Source organism: Carassius carassius, chromosome 23 (assembly GCF_963082965.1).
Source record: "Carassius carassius chromosome 23, fCarCar2.1, whole genome shotgun sequence".
NCBI lineage: Eukaryota > Metazoa > Chordata > Actinopteri > Cypriniformes > Cyprinidae > Carassius > Carassius carassius.
In genome coordinates, this window is record NC_081777.1 from 19047381 (window position 1) to 19069700 (window position 22320).

General features: G+C 36.3%; 1 protein-coding gene across 2 annotated transcripts in view; it reads left to right on the forward strand.

Moving 5' to 3' along the window:
* The window catches only part of LOC132101437 (RNA polymerase II elongation factor ELL2), a 42612-nt gene that overhangs the window by 16285 nt on the left and 4007 nt on the right, over positions 1–22320 (forward strand). The window contains exons 3-8 of one of the 2 annotated variants that reach the window (XM_059506394.1): positions 8094–8218; positions 11413–11576; positions 16622–16863; positions 18188–18312; positions 20483–20609; positions 20875–21295. In XM_059506394.1, the coding sequence (XP_059362377.1) occupies positions 8094–8218; positions 11413–11576; positions 16622–16863; positions 18188–18312; positions 20483–20609; positions 20875–21295 (1204 nt within the window). Of the gene's footprint in view, positions 1–8093; positions 8219–11412; positions 11577–16621; positions 16864–18187; positions 18313–20482; positions 20610–20874; positions 21308–22320 lie in introns of both variants that reach the window. The other variant, XM_059506393.1, reaches the window with a different exon arrangement.

Here is a 22320-nt window from a genome sequence, read left to right on the forward strand (position 1 = left end):
TGTAATAATTAGGGTTGTGCCTGAAGCCGAATACCTTATTCAGAATGGCAAGGATAATGGCTTAAACGAATAACGGACAAGGAATAATTCTGCCTGAATACTCGGCGGAAGCTGACACAGTCTGGTGTTTGCTAGATAACAGGTGAGCCAGGGGATCAGCGCCAGAAATAATTGAATGTAAACTTTATGAGTGAAAAGAGCGCAAATCAAACAATTTAAAATGATTTAAAGCTTAGGGTACAATATGATACGAATGAATGGAGTAAGCACAGCGCGCTCACCAATCAAACAGCAGCGTTGCGCGTCTCAGTCTCTCAAAAACCAAATCAGTTCTCTCTCAAGAGTAGGCTAATAATCAGCTTAGATACGAATACATTGTCTACTTGTCCTACATGTTTGCATCTTTACCTTTTGCTGGTTTGCACGGCGCACACACATCTGTTTAGTGAAGTTCATTAACATTAAGACTCGCTTAAAGTGTTCTGCGTAATGAAAATGTGCGCATTGAATGGATTCAGTCGTGTTCAAATGATCACTAAACGTTTGTCATGACATCTCTCTGCTTGCATGATAAATATTATTTTAGAAATTAATAATAATTTTAGTTTAACATGACATACTTGTCCAGTGATAACTACCAAAAAAATATAAAAAGTCATAACGGTTGTAGTGTAGTGATATCGCGAGAACAGAAGTGGGGGGGTGTGATCGCGAGAGTTGAGTGACTCGAGAGAATGGTCATGTAGTTGAGAATGGGTTAATAAAAAAGTAGATAACAGCCATACAGACTGGTTATTGAGACAAACGACAGAACAATGGTCTTATCAAGTACTGTACGGCGTTGTATCCGAATGCAGATAGGAAAAATTTTGTGATTGTTACAGATACAAATACTGGCTGTTACATGAAAATTTAAATATGTAATGTCATAATTATAAAGTTTTTAAAATTTACATATGTAATTGTTGCATAAGGCTATACATTAATAAGCGTTTATTGATAAAAAAAAAACTATTTAATGTGTTTTCATTTACAATAGCATGAACCACGAGTAGTCGAGTAACTCAAGCATTTTTTATTAAAAAAATCGGCTAGTAGAAATCAGTAGTCTTGCAACCCCTATACTGTACAACAATAATTAGTATTTCATTATTGTAAAGGGTAAGTTTAAGGCTATCTAGGTGTAGACGTAAATAAAACACAAGGTAGAAAATTAAATTAGAAAAACATCTAAACTTTTCAGGTCGCAGCAAGTGCACCGCTGCTCATGCACATCCTTTCCCGGAACAAAACTGAAAGCTAAGATGGAGAAACAGATGATCATAGCTGTACAAGGATAGCCATTTTTAAATGAATCTATTAGCAGAGCTACTACAAGGGATTTTTAGTGCTGGAAATCCATTTATTCTTTGCTGAAACTTCTGTGTCTTCATGGAGAGTGGGTTATGGTTGCCCAGTAACAGCAGATGCCACTGGAGCGCAAGCGCAGATTACAGAGTGCTTTGGAAATAAGGAGAGCGGCGCACCTAGCGTTTTCCCACACGTTTTCAGTCGTGACATCATGCAAATGTGGTTTTGTTTTGAAGGAGAAATTTTTTTGCTGGACTCGGTCGAGACCAACTAGAAGACTTGGCGAGTCCAATGGCCAAGTCCGAGACAAGTCCGAATACTACAGCCCTACTAGGTGGTTGTCAGTTTCAGGCCTTTGCTTTAAAAAATAATGCCAAGTGTGAGGACGAGATGTTCTGTTTCGTCTCTTACGTACACTGACCCAACACGGCTTAAGAAAGAGAAAAGAAAACACCACCTGAAACAACACACTAGCTTCTCTTCTTTCCAAACAGATGCATGCTTTGTAGGAACAAAACACAAGCATTTAAAGTCATAAAATCTCATGAGCAGAATGTTTTGAGTATTTTAATTCTGGGGTGCAGTGCATCTCTCCACCTCATAAAAACATTATAATGTTCTTAGAAAGAAGCAGGGTTGTTTTTTCCGTGGTTGCTACAAAGCACAGCCTTTGTCTCGTCCCCATTGGCCATGGCCCCCGCTAAGTCGTTCTGTTCCAGCCCAGTTCACACTTTACAGCAGACTGAAAGTATTTGACATCTCCAAACACACATGGCATCGTGCGGCAGATGTGGCAGAAGATGGGCTGCAGAGGATGGGTTTTCTGCTCCCTTGTGGCTTATTTAGGAATCCTGTCAATCTGATGCCATTTGGAGGTTATGACGTGGATGAAACCCACCTGTGTATATGTTAATATTATTGACAATGGAAAATGTTTGAACAACAGTACTGTTGCTGGGCATAGTTATTTTACTGAACTGCTTACTGATTGTAAGAACAGTCGGTCTCCTTCACTAATAATTGCGTAATTATTTTGTATTTGATGGTATCAGTATACTTCGGTTGTTCACCACCCAAACTAAAACAGTGCGGTCAGTATGATTTTTATTTTTTTAAAGAAAATACTTTTATTCAATGAATATACATTAATCAAAAGTGATGTTTTTTTTTCTATTTCAAATAAGTGCTGTTCTTTTAGTCTTTCTATTAATCAAGCAATCCTGAAAAATGTATCACAGTTTCCACAAAAATATTAAACACGCCTGTTTTCAGCACTGATAATAATAAGAAAAAAGATTTGTTAAGCACAAAATCAGCATATTAGAATGATTTCTGAAGGATCGTGTGACACTGAAGACTGGAGTAATTAATGCTGAAAATTCATCTTTGCCATCACAGGAATAAGCTGCATTATAAAATACATTAGAACAGAAACCGGATATTTTAAAATGTAATATTTAAATTAATTTTTTAAATCACTCATGAATGAAACTTTGATTTCTGCACTATAACATTTGGCCAAAAGATTTTATGTATAGTTGGTGAACGAGACCCACTGTGAGAAAACAAGGTGAATGACACAAAGAGCTTGAATCATAATCATCATAAATGCACACAGCACAGGGAGAGAGAGATAAAGTTTCAGTAGCAAACCTCAAAGCAGTCTGTATTTGCATTTTAACCTTAGTGGTATACTACCTAATGTACTGATCTAAAAGCTGATAAAGTCTCATCTGCCAAGTTGGGCGTTGGCTTTCACTGGAGGAATAAACACAGAAAGGAGCAAAAGGCAAATGTATTAACAGTCAACTTCGCAACATAGATAATGAACTTTGCGTAAAAGCCTTTATATTTTACTCTTTCAAATCATTGATTGAGATGTGAACACCAACAAGTTCACATTTTCCCCATATGTGAATTTCCTACTTTTCATTTTTCTAGAGCATCTTTTTCTTTATGGGGGTGGGGGGAAAATCGTTATTGTGTAGTGTCGCAATATTTTGCATGATGATATTGTACCGATGCACACTAAGTTTCAATCTTTTACCAGAGTTTGAATTTCAGATTGAGATTGCAGGTAGATAATACAAATAATTTTAGATGTAATGCATGAAAACCAGATCAACTTTGAAATCTTTGTAATTTCACAAACAGGGCAAATGAATCGGCGATACCGTATCGTTCTCTTTCTTTCTCTGTCTCTCTGTAAAGAAAGCTTGTTCTTGCATATATCTGATCTTGAAGCACATGTTACAGAAGGCTAAATATGTGTGATATTTCAACACAAGTATGCTGTCAAACCACTTCAAGCCAGTTGTGCACTGGGATGCAACATACTTTCAATTAAACTCGCAGTTACAATCAAAGAAGCTGTTTACATAATGACATGTCTATACTGCCAGCATGCTGCTCATTCATAAGCAAAGCTCACCTGTCACATTATTGCTAAATGTTTTATCTTTTTATTTATATATAAATGTGTTTATTTATTTATTTATTTATCACAGTTGGTCGGTGCTGATAGCCTTGTGGGCAACGCGCCGATATACAGCGCCGTTGCTCTACGGTTGTCTCAAGTTCGAATCTCAACTGAAGGACCTTACCCCCATCGCTCTTCCAATTCCCTTCCTGTCAGTTCTAATTTGTCCTATCACAATAAAAGGCGAAAATGCCCCAAAAAATAAAAATCAGTTTGAAGTCAAATTGTCTTGTCTAATTTTGTATGCTACTGTGCAACAAAAATAGACCAATCACATAATTTCGTGTCTCAATTTGTACACCTTGAAGGATTTAACATTATATATCGCAATGTATGTTGTCAAAATACTACAGAAAATGTTAAAATCGCAATAATAATGGCCTCTGTTGATTCCCATACCTATTGCTTATAGACCCTAAATCTCTCTTACTCCGATCTAAGTGGCCTGAGTGTGATCCTGCCGCCATGAAAAACCACGTTCTCCCTGGAGACAGAAGCTGGGAACCAAAGGGGTAAATGACATATGGTTATTGAAGATCGAGGAGGAAACCGGAAATGGAAAAAGAGGGCAGCCCCCAGAATGAACTGACCGGCATGACATTGATTATAATCAGAATATGAAGTGTGCATGGTGGTTGAGCCAGGGGTCGACAAGTGAATGTACCACGTGGAAGGGATGGGGGTGTGGGCAGTGCTTGTCTCCTGGAGGGAAAGGGGTGGGGGATGTGATGCTTTGAGAAAAGGGGACTTTAAGGGGGGTAAAGACTGTAAATTCATGGCTCTGTTGATGCCTCAGAGGTGACTGGCTTTTGTTCGGTCGGTGTGGCCATTTGAAACGCAAATGATTATTAATTCCTTCACAGCATTGCTGTGGCCTACATCTGGGACCTCCTTGAAATGACTTGTTGAATTTGGGCGAAGAAGACTAGCACTTTTGGCAGGGGCTTCCAGCAGCAGGTGTAGGACTAGCTGTTGGCTGACCATTATGCTTTTTTTGGTTTGTCACAGGAAAAGTTGCATTAGTCTGATCATGTCGTATACTGCCTCGTTTTTTGAAGACGAGGACATATCTGGGTCATTACCAGCATTTTCCCCAATTCAGACCCCATGAGCGTCCATCGTCGTAGCAGGCTACTGTTTGCTAGTATGTTGTGACTGCTCGTGAGTGCTTGTTTTGTCGCAAGGAAAGCTAACAGATAATGATGGGGGCAGGGTTCGTTCTGTGGGGGTTGTGAAGCTGAATGTGTGTTTGTGAGACTGGTAGCTTTTTATTGGCTCCATGTGGCCGACAGTGCTTATGGTTGTACTGCGTGACCGGGCATTTTTGACAGCCAAAACCCTTTTCTGCCGTGCCTGTACATGCTGTTTATAGATCTGTAGGACGGTAAATTGCTTGCTAGGGTATTTATGCACTTCATTAAACACAGCTGAAATGAGTCCAGTGTGCGTCTAAAAATGAAGAGGTTAGTGTTTATGTTTTATAAAACATTGAAATATGAAATATGCAGTTTCACGAAAGTTCAAATGATTAACCTGTATGTTCACAATCACAGTTAAACTTTCTTTGATGCCAGGGACCTCAAAATATAAAGATCTCTTTTTGAGCGACTCCCTTTCTAAAATATAAAGGCAACTGTATATTTTCATGTATTAAGACCCATACTATAATTAGTATAATTAGGTCCTTGTGCAAAAGCCTTTTTTATAGGTTTTGTTTTGCTTTACTTTGTCTTTTGGTTTGGTTTGGTTTGGTCATGTATTGTTATTACTAGTCCGAGTTTTAAAAAAACCTTCTATAGAGAAACATTGTTCATTTTCTGTGGACAAAGGTTGCACTACGCTTTAGAGCGCTTTCATGCCCTAGGACAGATGCATTCTTTAAACCAGTCTTTAACCAAACATGCTTACACAGCATAAACCTACATATTTGAAAAAATACCCCATGGCTCTCTTTGACAGATGGAATTAAAAGTGCCGTGTTATTCCCTGTCATTTTACTGATGGAAAACCACACACCTGAAAACAGTTTTAAACGATTTGTTAAAGTGACTTTTTGGGTCCATAGTTAGTCTTTGCCATTTTCCACCTCACTTTTGGACACGCTCAAGCACAAATGACAGACTGCTGTCTCCCGAATGAAAATAAAGTATTTAAATTATACGGACTCTACCTATCCATTTTCCTCAAATCTAGGACACTGCCTCAACTAAAACATCCATCATTTTCAGCTGGAGGCTGTTTGAAAGGAAAAGCTGTTTTTAATGACACCGCAATACCTGTTGCTTAATGAGTTTGTATTTTGGATTGCCTTTTTGTATTAGTGAAAGTAGGTTTCTAGGCCTCCCCTTAAGAATATAGCTGGTCTTTTACTATCAGAAATAGCTTGCATGAAGTTATATTTTATAGAAGCCACTGCATGAAGGAGAGTTGAGAGGGCCGCAGGGTTGATTCTACTTATGGCTCTAGCTCAGACTCCCCGCGCTCCCTCACCGTGTGTTTGGCAGTCTTGAAGCACTGCTTTTTTGGCTTTGTGCATGCAGAGCTGTCCAGCAATCTTATTGATTCCTTTTCACAGGACTTTGAACAGGTAGTGAGGTCACGCTGTCGATATTACTTGTTCAGGGTAGCATTTGTTTTGATCGCCCTCAGATGACTGCGAGAATTACGTGACTGACTCAGTTACTCTTGTGTTGCCTCAGAACACAAACTCAGAGATGCAGTCGATCTGGCACGAATCAGTCAGAACCCATCAAAGTGCAGGTTTGCTGTTCATCTAGCTGAAAAGTTTTATAGCACTGGTAGAAGTGGTTGTACCTTACTTTTATGGATAAAAGAAAATACTTTTTCCCATATTATAATTAATTATACTACATAGATAAATAGACAATAGTTTCAGTAGGTGGTCTTTTTTGTTTGTTTTTGCATTTCATTGTTTCATTGTCCAATGCTTTTGCTGTTTTAAAAGGAATTCTGCACATTCAAAAGTTTGCTTGTACTCTGAAAAGGGAAAGGTTTCTTTGGCTCACTTGCTTATTCATGCCTCCAAAAAGCTCCCATAGGGATCACAAATATTACAAAACAAGAACATATGAACAACTGTCTCAAATTAAGTTGTCAGTTTTTTTGAAGCACTTTAATTATATTCGTATATTATTTTAATACAATAAGAAGCTTTTGGAGTTCATATTTATATTTAACGTGCCAACATTTTCACTGGTAAAAATGCTACCTTTTATTTTTAGCTACATGTTTTGCGATGTGTCAGGAATGATATATTTCTGTTCTAGCAGACACCCTTTACATTGGGGGGAAAAGATATTATAGGGACTGGAATTATTATTATATCAGATTTGAATTGTTATTATATTATTATTATTAGACTGGAATTATTGTAGGGGGGAAATGTTAATAAACAGCTGGAAACTCTACAGTTATATAACACCATGAAATTCACACTTTTGCTGGAAAATGTCGGCATATGATAAAATATTTTTATGTCATTTTTTTTTTTAAACCTATTCAAACTGGTGCTTTTAAGACATTCCAACAATTTTTCAAAACCTCTTCTGTCCCTATCAATTAGAAAACTTTACCATGGGGATGAATGTTTTTGCTCGAAAGGCATAAAAACACGTATATCAATGACAAATGAAGATGTTTCTACTACAAGAAGCCTGAAAGTCTTATACGTTTAAACTCATATAATTAACAAATATGATTTTTTTTTTTTTTTTTTTAGAAATAGGCAAGTACAAAACGTTCTATCATGAAACGGGTTTTAGTACAGCAAGTGCCTTTTCTAGGGAAGTAATAACTTAATTGCTTTATGAGGACATGCTGCTTAACATTTTACATACAAACGGAGACATCTCTGGGAGGAGTCCCTTTGACTGGTTTATTGAAAGAATGTTGAAGTAAGTGCTCTTCTCGATAAACAAAAGTCTGTGTTTTAGGCAGGTAAAGGAGATACTTGACTCTTTGTATTATAATTATAATTATTTGTTTGTGCTATATAATGAATGTTAATTCTTGATGTCATTCATCTATTTTTATTTTTTTTATTTTTTTTTTACACAAGAGTTTTTCCATTGCTTAAAATAGCCATTTAATAGATCTGAAGCATGAGGGTATAAACAAACATCCGCTCTCATAATTGCACTGTTTGCGTGTGTGCATTTATAGTGGGCAGTTATGTATTTAAAAGTGTATATTTAGAATGAAATGAGACTTTATTGACACAAGTCTATCTGTTTTCATCTTCCAGTATATCAAGATTCCTGCTTCCTTGGATTCTCCTGATGCATTCCGTGTCTTCTCCTTCTACCTGTCCAGTGACAGTAAAGACAAACCTCAGGCCAGCTTCGACTGTATTCACCAGTTTGTTTCTGGGTAAGACATAAAAAATAAAAATTATTATAATTATCCAAATTGTATAAAAATGACATCCTGTTATCTTAGCACACATACAGTGACTGACTGATTTACCACAAAATTCTGACAAGCTTCTGTCCAAAAAAAAAAAAATTTTAAATAATATATTATTTAAATAATAAATTGTCTTAGTTATTATGTGTCTTGAATGTTAAATCAGTGTGTTGAGCGTAGGTTGTTGTTTGTTAGGCTCAACATTTTCTTTGACCTTTGAACCCGAGTTCCATTACAGTATTAGGCGTCATGGTCAGTTGTGAAGTTGCTGTCTCTTGATCGGGTTGGCACTGATCTGTTCGCTTTCCAGCTCAAAAGATACTTGTAGTCTCACAATACTCTGCTTGTCTCGCTGAAGAATAGCATTAGATCGGTTTGTGGGAAAGAGGATGCAAAGCAATTCCACAAAAACCGGTTAAGGCCATTAGTCATAAATTAGTCACTGACTTTCTGGCTGCTTTGTGGACAAAGGAGCAGCTGTAACACTTAGCAATGGGGAGCGAGGCGTTAAACATGTCAGTCTTTACATAGCAGGCTGATTCTCAGAGCTTTCAAGGAAATTTCTGTAGTGATGTTTACACTAATTTAGATGTAGCGTTTTATTCACATTGTGTTCTTTTAAAGGGGTCATATGATGTGGCTAAAAAGAACATTATGCTGTGTCTTTGGTGTAATGCAATGTGTTTATGATGTTTAATGTTAAAAAATCACACTATTTTCCACATAATGTACTAGACATGTGCCGGTATTCGGTAATGCGACATATCACGGCAATGAATATGCTAGGGATGGGACGGTATGAAAATTTAATATCACGATTATAGTGACTAAAATTATCACGATTATCAATATTATCACGGTTTTGTTGAAACGAGATGAAAGTGTTCAAAAATAGTTGATGCTCACACTGAAAACATTTCAGCAAGTTTTATATTTAATAATCAACAAACAACTAATAAAACAAGCAACTCTATGCACTTAATTTAAAGAAAGATTAAATTCTGTGGCATTTCCTTCCTTACAATGAAAAGTGTAGAAGCATAGAAAAGCATAGAAAAGTCACTGACTTTCGCCATTCCTTCTCGAAAAAAAACAAAAAAAACATTGTGCGCTGCGCTTGCGTCAGACTGTTGCTGGCTGGACATGATTTAATAGTGAGTTATTAAAACTGCGATAATCAAACACGGTTTTAATGATAATTCATTTTTAAACGATATTACTAACCTTCAGCACATTTTATCACGGTTATCAATAAAACCGGTTATCGTCCCATCCCTAGAATATGCACAATATTTTTATCGAGGACACTTATAAATACAGCGAATAATTATATATTACAAATTATTCAGAATTTAGAATGCATTTTAAGAATACTATTCCCATCAACTAGTCAAAATGCACAACACCGCTGTATGCTGCTTGAAAGACACGTGTGTGCTCTGATGTAAACAAGCACGCATGAGAAGCACATGTGGAACACATGAGATGCGCTGATTGAAAGCACATTCACTCTCTGACAGTAGATGGCGCTAAACTGCGGACAATGCAGTCCTTACCCTGGAAACCCCATAAATAAACCAGCTACACTACTTTCTAAAACATTTTTAAACAATTTTAAATAGCCATTCAGATTTGTGTATTTGCTATGATGTTCATCACAGTGCCAAATACTTAAGTATTAAGACTGAGGCCTGGTTTCATAGACAGGGCTTAGCCTAAACCAGGATTAGGCCATAGTTCAATTAGGACATTTAAGTAATTTTTATAAACATGCCTTAGAAAAAAACATTACTGGTGTGCATCTTGAGACAAAACAAAGGCACTGATATATTTTAAGATCAATCAGTACAAGTTTTTTTCATTTGAAACAACTCAGACTTGCATTTTAGTCTAGGACTAGGCTTAAGCCTTGTCTGTGAAACCGGGGGTTAAAATGCTATTTTAATCTGGACTACAACATGCCATAGATATAGTTTGAAAGTGTTTTGATTTATTATTGTTAATTCACACTTTACATCAGGGCTTCATTTTTAACATGAGTTCATTCATTAGTTAACAAACTGCTAATTAAAAATTTATCTGAACATTCACTAATCTTAGGTATTCCAATATTTAATAAAACGTTGTTAAAATGTAAAGTTGCAACTGTATTATTTAATGAGTTAACGTGAACTAAGACTTATATTTATTTTTAACAAAGATTAATAACTTGTGTAGCAAATGTAGCTATTGCTCATTGTGAATGTTAATGGTTAACTAATGAGATTGTAAAGTGATACTAAAGTGAAATTGGTCTTTATAGTTCTTTTGCACTTTAATCTGTGCAAAACTTTTAACTTTATATATTTTTCTGTATTGCTTTATTTAAATGTTCAGTTATTTTTCTTATTAGAAAAAAAGTTATTTAACCTATTATAGTATATTATACTGTATTTTGAGCACTTTTTAAAACTAAATTTCAATACCGTGATAAAAGCATGAGCAATTAATCGCGACATGAAATTTTGATACCGGCATATCCCTATAATGTACATTATTGTTGCTCCTATATGCCCCTCCCTTCTGAAACGCATTGATTTTTACAAAGCTCATCGATCTGAAAATCGAGGTGTGATCTGATTGGCCAGCTATCCAGTGCATTGTGATTGGCTGAATGCCTCAAGCATGTGACAGAAATGTTACTCCCCTTAACACTGTAATGCCGTCTCCCGGCAAAACAAATAAAACCCATTACAAACGAGGCATTTGTTGTATCCAGTGGGGACGTAATTATGGATTATAATGACTTATACTGTGTTTTTACATGTTGCGTATTGCACTACGTAAACATGAAACCATGTCTGCATTTGTGATCGGAGAAACTTGTGTTTGAATAATCAGTGGCAAATTTTTTTAATATAAAAAAAATTTACTTACAGGCTGTGAGTCAGTAGCACCAGACTGTCCTTGCAAAGTTGGAACTGCCCTCAGATATAAATTCATAAATACCCTTATAAATTGTCATAACGTGACACATCACTTAAATGTTTGTAATTTCCAAACAGTTCTAACTGATGCATTCAAGACTGTAAATCCATTCCCTGGAATTTCAACAAATCCACATGTTTATTTTCAAGCATGATCATTTAACTCACTGTGTGTTGCCTGTTTTTGCTTAGAGATGGCAGGGAGCATCTGGAAAGTCAGGGCAGTATTCAGGACAAAATCACGGTGTGTGCCACCGACGATTCCTACCAGATGACCCGCGAGCGCATGTCTCAAGTGGAAAAGGACATCTGGAGTCGCTCAGCCATCGAGATCAAACCTGGATCCACACGCCCAAGTAAGAATCCAGCTCATGCAGACAAAGGACCAACTCCATGTGCAAAGACACAATTAGTTCTCATTAAAACATGTCTTATATCAAATAACATGTTCATTTCTCCCAAAATCAAGGAATATGTTAGCCTGGTAGTATCATATCCTGTTAATAATGGTGGATAAACCAGGATGTTTTTGATCAAGGGATGGTTGTGTATTAGATGAGCCGTGTAAAGATGCATTTCCCTCCCCCAGTCCCTCTTTCCCAAGCATTTATCTGCAGATGACTGCCAGAAGTATGCGCTAACAAGTCTCATGCTGGGTGGATGAAGTTTAGCCTAGGATTTTAATTATCATGGCTGGGGATCAATTAGGTTTTCATCTGCAGAAATACTGAATTATACATGGGGTCTCTCTCTGAAGAGAAGTCTGCAATTCCCCAAGCGACGACTAGAGAGAAGGACACACGTCGTGCAGGCCTCTTGTGTCTAAGAAAGCTGAAAGATAGCACTTGAGTGGTTAGAGAAAATAAGGTCTGTTTGATTCAGGGCAATTAAAATCTCTGAAGCGCTTTCACTAAAGAAAGCAAATAGTTCCCTTCCAGACAGAGCTCTGCAGTATCCTCTTTTTCGTCAGTATGTCTCAGTTAGTCTTGTAATGTAAACACATTTGGGCTGCACTGCTTGCTAAGGGGTATAATTTAGAGACGGACAATATAGGAGGACTAAAGTGGAATGATTTGATGTTGCAACATTCAGATTTCATATAATAGGTGTGTTTGAGTGAGTTTATAGTATTTGCTTTAGCTTGTTATTCCGTCACAGACAAAAAAAAAAAAAAGTAATACTGTCTCCATGCGTATTTTTAACCATATGGCGGTAGAAAGTGAGCCATGTCCTTGCACAATTTAGTGCTTGGCAGATACATTTGTTTGGCTGAAAAGAAAATAAAACAGCCTCCAACTTTTTTCCCATCTCTGTAGTCGAGCGGAGAAACCTCTTGTGGTGGCACACTGTATTTCTGTGGTGAAGTAATAGTACACTTATCATGTTGGCGCTTCTAAATATTGCTTTGCCCTCATAGCTCTCATAGTTTGCAGAGGCTTTGAAATGTATGAAAGGTATTTCAGCGGACGTTTAATTATAAAGAGCAGAGGTATTTTAAGGTCAATCTAACTTTGTACACTGGTAAGGAGCAGGCAGAAGTGCATCATAAAAAATGTAGTACCGTATTTTCCGGACTATAAGTCACACTTTTTTTTCATAGTTTGGCTGGTCCTGCGACTTATAGTCAGGTGCGACTTATTTATCAAAATTAATTTGACATGAACCGAGAGAAATGAACCAAAAGAAAACATTACCGTCCCCAGCCGCGAGAGGGTGCTCTATACTGCTCAGTGCTCCTGTAGTCTACCAGTGAGCAGCATAGAACGCCCTCTCGCGGCTGTAGACGGTAATGTTTTCTCTTGGTGCTTGGTTCTAAATAAATGCGACTTATAGTCCAGTGCGACTTATATATGTTTTTTCCTCATCATGACGTAGTTTTGGACTGATGCGACTTATACTCAGGTGTGACTTATAGTCCGAAAAATACGGTATGTACTTACTGTTTGATGATTTTGGTTCTCATAAATTTAGTGATCAAGATGAGTGCAGTCGTCATTAGTGGTCAACTGATATGAATTTCTTTTTTTTTTTTTTATGGTTGATGCTGATATCTTAGTGAGCAGGGTGGCCACTTGCTGATGTTAAACCGAAGTGTAGACTTATGATATCATATGATTTAATCTAAACATAGTAAAGAACATATGCATAACAATTTCTGTGATTCAATTTACATTTATTTAACATTTTAGATTTTAGAGAAATAACTGTATTCATTATACTTAATGCTGTCTAACGATTAATCATGATTAATCGCATCCAAAATAAAAGTTTTTCTTTACATATTTATGTGTGTGTACTGTGTATATTTATTACACACATACAGTATATATTTCAAAAATATTTACATGTATGAATTTATATTCATATAATTTAATTAAGTATATGTAATATATTTAAAATATAAACATGACTTATTTTTCTTAAATATATACATGCATGAATAAATAAATATACACAGTACACACATATATATTATGTAAACAAAAACATATTTTGGGTGCAATTTAATCATTTGACAGCACTTTATTCATTATATTTAAACACATTATTTGGAAAGTAATCATTTAAAAAATCAAATTGATAAGAAAAATAAATAAATAAATCCGTAAAATAAACTTTAGGTAAAGTGGGACATTCCCCCATTTATCTGCTCACTTACCTGCATTTACAGTGTTAATTTCTTTGTTATGCGATCCAATTATAGTATCTTTTTCACAAATAAAAGTTAAAAAACAAAAATAATAAGCAAGAAAAGTTTGACTAATAAAGATGAAGAAAGGTAGCTTGCAGGGTTCTCGGCGCTGTCAAAATAAAAGTCCCTCTTCCAACACCTATCGGCCAAATAAAATAAATGAATAAATAACAATGCCAAATAACAGCAATATCTCAGTCAAACACTCATTGTGTTTATGAATATACAGATATATTGATAAATTATACAGTGTAGCATTTACTTCAAGCACAGTCATGTAAGTTCTTCTATTTTTGAGCATTCAGACATACTTAAACAAGTGATTTCTGAGAATTGTAGGGTAAAACTATTTGATTTTAGAATTTGATTTGATGAGATTGCCTGTAAGGCTAGATTTGATTAAATGTTTGATTCTTATGACATCTGTCTACAGTTCATACAGTATTATTGCCCCAAAATACAGTAAAGTGTCTCGAATGGTTTTGGAGAAAGAGAGTGTTTAATTCAGCACTTTTCGCAAAGCGCAACATGTTTAGGCGTCAAGAGGAATTCAGTACAGTTGTGTTTTTCTCGCTCTTGTTTGCCAGTGTGTAATAGTCAAACATTCCTCATAAATGGGATCATTGTTCTCACAGTTCTGCGGTTATTGCAGTATATCATGCCGTTAACGTAACTGTTGAAATATAAAGTCAGCTCTTTTAAGTATAATAAAGTGTGCCAGCATGTACGATTGCAGAACTTAGAACAGAGACATTTTTGAGAAAGGAAAACTGACCCTTGTTGTTGAGGCAAACTATATGGGTTTCTAAATGTGTCATTTATTGACAGTTATGTCATTCTAAATGACATAAGTCAAAGTTTCTGAGGAACTTCTGAATAATGTACGGGTCACTTGTTTTTTCCATACTGTAAGAATAAATGGGGTCTGAAAATGACATACATTACCACAAAAGTGCTTATATGACTCGTCTCCTATTTTTAGAGTCTTATATGATAGCTCTGTATGAGAAAATTGGCTTGTTTAATTCGAGAATGATTCTTGAATGAATCATTCTTTTGAGTCAGATGCCTTCAGTGAATTAATTGATCTGTATTACAAAACCATTTTTTTTTCTTTTCTCTCTCAAATCAACCCACTGACTCCAGTGTGAGCAGTCATTTTTGAGTTAAGTGCTGACTGGAGGAAGTTTCCAGTGAACAGCGACTTCAGATTTGTGTCTATTTCTCACACAAAGCGTTCAGTGCTTTAGAAGACTTTATATATAGTGCACAAGCCATATGTGGATTGCTTGATAGTCAGATACGATACTTTTATGAGGCCTGCTCTTAAAAAATACTTAGAAATCATAATAATTGTCACCAAAATAATAATAATAAAATTACATAATGTGTGTTTTCATAAACATTTTCCCCCCATACATTTTTATGTACCTCCAAGTCAAAACTGACCCGAATACAGCAGGAAGGTTATTCAGAGATATTCACCCGAAAAAAAGGAAAAATCTGTCATCAATTTCTCACTCTCATGTTGTTCTCATGAGTTTCTCTTCCGACAAAAGATGATATTTTGAGAAATGTCAATGGTCACCAAAACCGTTTGGCTACCAAAATCCCTCAGAATATCGTTTTTTGTCTTTCACAGAAAAAAGTCAGTCAAACAGGTTTAGAACAACATGAGGGCGGTACATTTTTTTGTGTGTGTGTTCCACAGAAGACCGTATGTCATATGAGGGTGAAAAAATGATAACAGACAGTTCATTTTTGGATGAACTTTCCTTGAGAGTTAATGTGAAGATTGCTTCAAATGCCTGAGTAATTTGATTTCACCCAATCCATTTGAATTTAACTCCCAAGACAACAGCGTAGTGTGTTTTTGCAGCAATAACAAAGCCCTAAAGCGGTCTAAATGGAAGCATGAATGTTACGTAAAACTGGATGAGCACAGGAGCGTAGCACTCGCTGTATGAACAGCTTATGCTTCACTTTGTCCTATTGCAACCTTCAAAGTACAGCTTAAACTTCTAATGAGATTAGGCATGCTTGATATATATTAGCACTCCTGTGTCCTGCTGGCTCCAGGTGAAATAGCACACTGGTGGGAAGATGGAAAACAGAAAAAACAGCTCTATTTGAGGTGCGTTCTTTTCCACGGCTGAGATATTTGCACAGGAGAGAGCAACATTTACCGCCAGCTCTTTCACACTCTCCATCCCACTCGGTGCATGCCAAATTCAGAGTGCACATCCGGAGAACGGGTCATACGAGTGCTATGGGGGCCGTCATGTTTACTCAAAGCTGTATTTCCTAAAGTGGTCCAGCGCTTGCTGTTTACACTACTGTATGTGTGACAGTCATTTGTTACAGCCCCAGCGCTCACCCCTTCTCTGTTATGTGTGTGTCTAATTTCACCTCAGGGCGGCTCGGTTTTGTTTTGCGTAACGAGAGCTTGGGGATTTGAGTGGCCCCAGAAGTTCTGTGCTATTTGCAGAGCTCTTGGTTTATTTTCAGTGATGAAGAGGCAGTCGAGTTAGGCAATAATCTTTCAGCCCATTTTATGTCACTTAGCAGATTCTGAGCTTATTTTGAAGACATTTAAATATGTTAAAATAATGTAAGGTGAATGCTTTTGTTTTACTGACCAAGTCATAAAAATCATTAGTGACTCTTATGGTGTTTTTTTTGTTTTTTTTTTTGTTTTTCTCTTCTCAGGTAAATGTGTGAAGATTCAGAAGAAACAGGGCCTGCCGACCAGCTTTGACAACACTAATAAACATTCACCCAGCAACAAGAGGAACAGTACACCTAGCTTGGTGGCCCACAGGTCCTTGAAAGAACGTGTCATTCATGTTCTGGCCTTAAAGCCCTACAGCAAGCCAGAACTACTGCTCTGGCTGGAGAGGGAGAAGGCCAGCCCCAAGGACAAAGCCGACTTAAACGCTGTGCTGGATGAGGTAAAACATAAGTGCACAGCATGCTACAGCCCAAATGCACAACAAACAAAATATTGATTATCTACATAAATGGAAAATTGTTTCCAAACCTCACTTGGAATCTTTTTTAATTCTGTTTCTTCTATTCAAAAGTTTTTTTTTTTTTTTTTTTTTTAAAGAAGTTTATTCTTATTTGTTGAAAAATAAAAACAGTAGTATTGTAAATACATTATATATATATATATATATATATAACCATGATGCATTTTGTTCAGGATTTTTGTGGAATAGAAAGTTCAGAACAGCATTCATTTGAAAGAGTAAATGCTCGTACATGGTTACAAACAAACAAACAAATCTTTTTACCAATTTAATGCATTCTAGCTAAATAAAAATATTAATAATAAAAAAATATTACTGACATCAACATTTTTATAAAGTATATTATATTATATTATATCAGTCACAAGCAAGGTAAAGATTGTTTAATGAGTTGTTTTGACTGACTCAATAAAAAGAAGCAGTTCATAAGAGTCATTTTTATGTGAATCAGCGTCATGACTCGCTTTAACTATGACTGTTGCTCATGGAGGCTAGAGTTTAAATTGTTGCACATTTTTTTTGTGACTGTTCTAGTCATAGTCTGGAGCCCTGTAAAATATGTTGTTGATTAAAACTCTCAGTCAGCATTTCATTCTGCATCAGTGCCAAGGTTTTTTTTATTTATTTTTTTTTATCTCTCCCATCAGCCCTACTTAAGAAAACACAGTTCAGTACTCAGCCTGTCCAGATAATGTAGTTTATGTCCAGAGCTGCTTCTCTATTGCATTTGAGCAGACGAGATGGTTCTGGCTGATTTTGTCAGTAGGTTTATTTGCTGAATGTTTCCTGCTGCGTTTATATTCAGGAGTTCCTGCACAGTCAACAAGGGGAGGTTGCGGTGCTAGCACTAGCAATTAGTCTTCTGCCGTAATGATATTTGGAGAATGGATCGTGATTTGACAGAGGGAGGGTTGTGCTGAGTTCAATTCCCATTTGTAAAGTGCTCTACAAAACGTTGTGTGCTGCAACACATTTATGCTTTCTGTTTTTCATTTGCAAGGTCTGAATTGAATTATTGCCCTCTGGATGTATTTAAGCATGTCCTTAAAAGGCCTGTCGTACATTATTTCTCTCTCTCATAAAACATTCTAAAGTGTCATATTTCTTCAAAAAAGATGCTGACTCCAGTAATGCTCGATGGTTCAAGTCACTGTTGAAATGTTGTTTACTTAAGCGCTTTTGTGAATGGAGGGCAGTTTCTCATTAGGAGAATAATTCTACTGTTCTGTATGTTTCCTTTCAGGTGGCTAAACTCAATCCCAAAGACCACAGCTTTACTTTAAAGGATGATTTCTACAGACATGTGCGGAGGGACTGGCCCGGTTATGTCGAGGAAGAGCGGCAACTCATTCAAAGGGTGTTGGCAAGGTACATAAAATATCCTCAATGCTCACAACATCACTTGTATCTCCTCATAAATATGGATTGCTGTTTTAGTGTGTCAGACCATAATCTTCTATACTTTGCCTTACAATACTTCACTTTGCTCTGCTTTGCTTCCAACCTTTTTTTGTCTTGCACAGGCCCATTTGTAAGGTTCAAGTACCCCTTTATCAAAACCAAACCAAAAATATGCTCCTTTTTACATTTTCAAATATTATACAGGCTAAATTTTTTGAAGTAATTAAAGTCATTATTACAGTATTATTAGTGTTATTTTAGTATTATTTACATAGTGATATAGTTCTAAATGGAAAATTATAAAATAAAAGTTAATTGAAAGTATTAATAAAAAGTGTATTGTATTTATATTTTAAGTAGTCATTTATTTTCAATAAAATTGTTTGTCGTTTTTAGTAGTTTTTTTTTTTTTTTATATTGCTATTAATATTTTATTTAACTGTACAGTAATAACCCTACTTTGAGACATGCTAAACTTTCATAACCGTATTATTTCCCAACTTCATTTGACTGAGAAGGGCTGGTGACGTTTGGTACAGTATTGTCATCCAGGCCTTGCCCCCACAGTCTGCTGAGATGATGTGTTTTGGAGGCCTTAAGTACGCATTTTAGCACAGATGATGTGGTTAATAGGCCTGTCTGAGCAGGAAGCCGTGCGATTCACTGTGCTGTTGAGTGGAATTATGCTGAAAGCTTCTGTGCAGCCACATTCAAGCCCGGAACAATAGGAGAATAAACGGCAGCCATCCTGCCAAATACGCTCTTGGCAGCCCTGTCTTTGGGAGGTTTTCCACACTCCGCCTAACTGACTGCGTGCTTGAGTTTCTTCTCTGCCTTCACCTCTGCCTCTCAATTTTTATGTGCACTGCCAGTCTAAAGTATCCTAATGGGACAGATTGAAATGATCTCGCAATAAACCCCAGAACGGGACTTACACAACACAGCATGTTTGCAGAATGATCCATGAACTGCTACCATTCATACTTTTGGGGCCAGAAAGAAATAATAATTTTTTAAAGTGTCTCATGCTCACCAAGGCTGCATTTATTTTAATTAAAAATACAGCAAACAAATTAATATTGTGAAACTTTGATGTAAAATAACTGTGCCAATTTATGAGATGGCGAAGCTGAATTATTCCAGTATTCAATGTTGCATGATCCTTCAGAAATTATTCTAATCAGTTACATTTCACATTATAATCAATGTTGAAAACTGTTCTAATATTTTTGTTGAAATCATAATGCATTTTAATGACTCTTTGAATAGAAAGTTTAAAAGAGCAGAATTTCTTTTAGCTAGAAGTATTTTGTAACAATGTAAGTGTCACTCCTGATCAATTTAATGGATATTTGCTGAATAAAAAATATCTTGCTCAAATAAAAGTTTTTTTTTTTAAGTAAAAAAATCGAACTTTTCAATGGTAGTTTTTCATTTAGTGAGTTCATTGTCAACAACAAAACATTTTTAAATTATCATTTCATTATTACTTGTTCGTTATGTAATATTTAGATATTTAATAAATATTTGTAATATTTATATTTAGATTCTTTATTTATAAATAAATATATATTGTATGTAGATGTTATTCTGTATTTTATATTAGTTTTACTTTTTACTACAGTATATAGTGTAGAATAGTTTAGTTCATCAGGTTTATGAGGGGATCGATGCAGACGCTTATGAAGCCGCTCTTTGAGAGGAAAGAGCTGTAGGAAGCAGATTGCCAGAGGAAAGTTCCAGCAGAGTAGGAATGTCTCTGGCACCATTGTTCTCGTCACTGGACATGAGCAAGGCTTTTGCCAGTCCCACTGCAGATGTTATCAGCTACCCGGAAATGCTAAAGTAGACTAACATCCCCGGCGCTCTGACCGAACGAATGCTGTGCAAGAGTATGTTTTTACACTCCGTTCGGGAACAGCCAAACCTGATTAACACTCGTGCAAATCCTAGATCTTGATCCTGAGCTTTAAATTTCTTCCTGTTTAGCTCCTCCATTTCCTGTAAGCACAACAGCTTTCAGGAACTGGGAAGTTGATCTCCACTTTGGATAGTTCACAGATTTGTTTCAAAGGTTGCCTGATGGCAGGCATGAATGGAGTGACATTTGACGGTGTCTCGCTCTCTGATATTCCAGAAAACTCCAGCCTCTCAGCAGCAGCAGCAGCAGTAGCCAGTTGAAAAGCCTCCAGTCCAGCCATTCATTCCACAAACCCTCAGAGGATTCTCCATCCCAACTCAGCCCAGTCAAGAATCTCTCCATGGTAAATATGTACCTATAAAAAGAAGTGCTAGTTTTCCTTCGTCTCATTATCGAGCTGTTGCATGCTGTAGTATCTGTGGAATGGACTACCAGTTTCTTGTGTGCACTGAAGCAGGTTTGTGATTGAATGTATGATTGATCTACCTCAGATGAGAATAAGAAGAGCGCCGTCTGCTCTTTATTTATGGAGGCGCTTCAGTCACTGCTGTTTGCAGGAGCCAATGTTTTCCAAAGTTTGTGAAATCTCCTTCTTTCTTTCCTCCCAGAAACGCCCAGTGCCTTCCGACCATCCAGAAAGTCAGATGCCGAAAAAGCAACGTTTATTAGACCAGAACATGCCCTTGCCTCTCAGCTCCTCTATGAGCCGTAGCTCTTCCGCTCATGGAAACTCAAGTTTGCAGAGGGGTAGCAGTATGGCTCAGGAGAGCCCTGATGCTCATTACCAGCGGCACAAGCTCGGCGAGTCCAACAGCGTGCCCAAATCTGAACAGCCAGAACCAGCACAGCAGCCATCATCCAGCCCCAAACGCCCAAGAAGAGAACCAGAAATCTGCACTGACCAGCAGCTAGCAAACGGCCAGCACAAAAAGAAGTCCAAGAAGCATAAAGAAAAAGAGAGGGAGCGCTTAAAACCTGAGTGGGTCGAGACCAGCCCGGACCTTAAACAGAACCAGGAAAATATCAGTGGTGGGTTAAAAGGTATAAAAAAGGTGAAATTTTGATGTAGAGGTGCAATATGTAACCCTGGGCCACAAACCAGTCATAAGTCACACTGTATATTTGTAACAATAGCCAAAGATAAATTTAATGGGTCAAAATTTTGGTTATTTTCTTTATGCATATGTTATCCATGAAGATATTTTGTAAAATTCCTACCGTTAATATATCAAAACTTAATTTTTTATTAGTAATATGCATTGCTAAGAACTTAATTTGGACAACTTTAAAGGCAAATTTCTCAATATTTTGATTTTTTTGCACCCTCAGATTCCAGATTTTCAAATAGTTGTATCTCGGACAGATATTGTCCTATCCTAACAAACCATACATCAATGGAAAGCTTATTTATTCAGCTTTTAGATTTTTTTTATGGACCTTTTATGACTGGTTTTGTGGTCCAGGGTCACATATATTTGTGGCCAATAAATTATTTGCAAAGGAAAGTAATATACAGACTACTGTTTAAAAGTTTGTAAGTTTACTGTTTAAAAGTAGTTTAAGTCAGTAAGTTTTTTTTCTTTTCTTTCTTTTTATTTTAAGTAATATATTAATTCATGATCTATAGTTTATTAGGGTTTTTTTTATTGCAAACAACCATCTGAATGAGGCATAAACATTCTCAACTTTTAAACAACATTGAAAAGTAAAACAATAAAAATAAAGAAATAAACAACACGCAGCCGTTAACACCATTTGTTTCTAAAATTAATACTTTTATTCAGCAAGAATGCATAAAACATTTATAAAAAGGAATTGTAAAGACATTTTTTTTTAAATGTTGCAAAAGACAAAACATTTATTTTAAATTGAACTACTATTTCAGTTTTTAATTACTGTAAATAAATGTAGCATTGGTCAGCATATAAGCATTTTTTTTTCTTTTAATTCCAAACAATTAAAAAAAAACAAAAAAACTTTTGAACAGTAGTGTATATAACTGGGAATGTTAAATGATTATCATTACTAATTGTGTGATTACAGCAGAATACATT